Below are 2,259 nucleotides of genomic sequence, written 5' to 3' on the forward strand. Positions count from 1 at the left end.
CGTACTAAATTGCATAGAAATGTATCTGACCTCAAATTGACTGTTCTAACAGTTTTAAAACAACAATTAGGACTTATTTAAACTGCCAAACACCTCAGAATAACAGTGGTTTTGGTGTTTTGTATATTCTGCAGCAATTTTGGTGTGGTTTTATGCATTTTTGCTTCACAACCAATGTGTTTTGTTGAATCTGAAAGTTTTGATGCATTCTAACAGTTTGTAGATATATATTTGATGCATTCATTAGAAATCACTCTGCACAACTATTGTACTCTGCTGTGACATTATTTTTGACTTAAAATTTGGTAATTACCGAAGGCTTTTGGCCCTCGGTAATTACCGAGGGGCAAAAGCCCTCGGTAATAGTTAGCGACAGGCTATTTACCGAGGACCTTTTGACCGTCGCCGGACCCTCAGTAATGAGTCTTTAACGACGGCTTTTGGCGTTTTCTGAGGGATTATGGCCTTCGGTAATGTCCTTCATTACTATAGTGGGAGATAAAAAACATATTTAACCCTAAAAAGATTCTTACATATATTTAAAAGATGAATTATTATGTATACTCTAACATCTCAATTTTTATAGTATTTCACTATTGGATTTGTTAAATCTTCAATAATACAAACAGATTATAGATAAAATAAATTTATAACCAATGCATTTTATACTCCTTTGTAATGTTAGAATTTAATTCTTAAAATAGACTATAGATTTAAAATTTAATTGTTAAAATGATATTATAGAAGCATCTAAAGTATATTTTAACAAAGATTTGTTATGTTGTAATCTTATGTTTCGTATTATCAGGTCGTTATTAAATCATATACAGTTTGGGTTTAAGAAAAGTAAAACAAACTTAAGAGTAGGCTTAAAACACTTAGATGTAAACTTTTTTTCATTGATGCAAGCCTAAAATAATTAATATTAAAAGAAAATTGAGTTTTTTTTTTCTTAGAGACAGAAAAGGATTTTTTCTAAGAAAGTGTTTTTAAGCTTAACTTAAGTTCACAAAAATAGATGTGAAACTTCTAACAAATTAATCATAGTTTTGATACCATATTAAGAAGTGGATGTAAGACTAACTCAACTTCATAAAATCAGATTGTAAAGTGATATTTGTACTTACTTATATATTATAATTTGTCTTATCTCTAATCGATGTTATCGAAATGTTATCTTTAATCGATGTGGAACTTTCCACAATATAGTTTTTGTGTGTTAGAGATTTCTTATCAACAAATTTATCATATACAGTTGATGTAAATCTCATTTTACAACCAAGTTTTATAAGATTAAATTAGATTTAATTAGAAAAGAGTTGAGTGGTATATTGTATTTTTTTTTAATAGAACATGACATTGCATGATCTGATGTTCAGGTTCCAGCCTCTAAAAGCCACCCAGATCCATTGTCCTTTTCAGCTTGGATGTGTTTTATGGCAACACTGCAATCAGCGTTGGTGGCATTAGTGTTGGAACAAGATCCACTTGCATGGAAGATTAATTCTCTATTTGAATTTGGTTCTGCTATATATGCTGTAAGTGTGGATGATTAATTTTACATTAGAAAGAAAAGATATGATAAATAAGATGATTAATTAATGCATGCAGGGAGTAATGGGATCTGCAGTATCATTCTTTATCCAAGCATGGTGCATCTCACTCGCAGGTCCTCTTTTCAGTGCAATGTTCAATCCTCTTACGGCAGTCATTGTCAGTATATTGGCTCCTTTATTACTACAGGAAGAAGTATACTTTGGAAGGTAATAGTTATAACTTGTCACTTTATATGTTAAAATGTATATTATATTGTAACTAATTGATGCACTTTTTCTGTGTATGTAAGCTTGATTGGCTCAATAGCAGTGATAATTGGGTTGTATATTGTGCTTTGGGGTAAAGCTGAAGAAGTTGTGGTTGTGAATGTTAATACGGATTCAGAATCAATGCTTAATTCCACAGAGGAAGTCAAAATATCCATAGCATCTTCTAAAACCAATTTGGAAGAACCTCTTCTATATGCTCATTCTCCTTCACATAATTAAATTTAAGCAAATTTCTACCAGTTTCATTTTTTTGTAATAAGATTGATGCTATATATCACAAATTCTTTCTCCTTACATTCAATTTTTATGAATATTAATTTTCTCTTTCATTTTTGCATTGATTTGGTTAATATTCACATTTATCTAAATTGTTTGATGAAGCCTAAAAAAATTCTTACATATAAATGAATTATTATGTATATTCTAACATCTC

General features: G+C 29.9%; 1 protein-coding gene across 1 annotated transcript in view; it reads left to right on the forward strand.

Annotated features, from left to right (window-relative positions):
• Positions 1-2,045, forward strand: part of LOC106773233 (WAT1-related protein At4g30420-like) — a 7,659-nt gene extending 5,614 nt beyond the window's left edge. The window contains exons 5-7 of the mRNA XM_022785888.1: positions 1,380-1,538; positions 1,612-1,763; positions 1,847-2,045. Of these exons, the coding sequence (XP_022641609.1) occupies positions 1,380-1,538; positions 1,612-1,763; positions 1,847-2,045 (510 nt within the window). The remainder of the gene's footprint in view (positions 1-1,379; positions 1,539-1,611; positions 1,764-1,846) is intronic.
• The last annotated feature ends 214 nt before the right edge of the window (positions 2,046-2,259 follow it).

This window comes from Vigna radiata, chromosome 9 (assembly GCF_000741045.1).
Source record: "Vigna radiata var. radiata cultivar VC1973A chromosome 9, Vradiata_ver6, whole genome shotgun sequence".
Taxonomy (NCBI): Eukaryota; Viridiplantae; Streptophyta; class Magnoliopsida; order Fabales; family Fabaceae; genus Vigna; species Vigna radiata.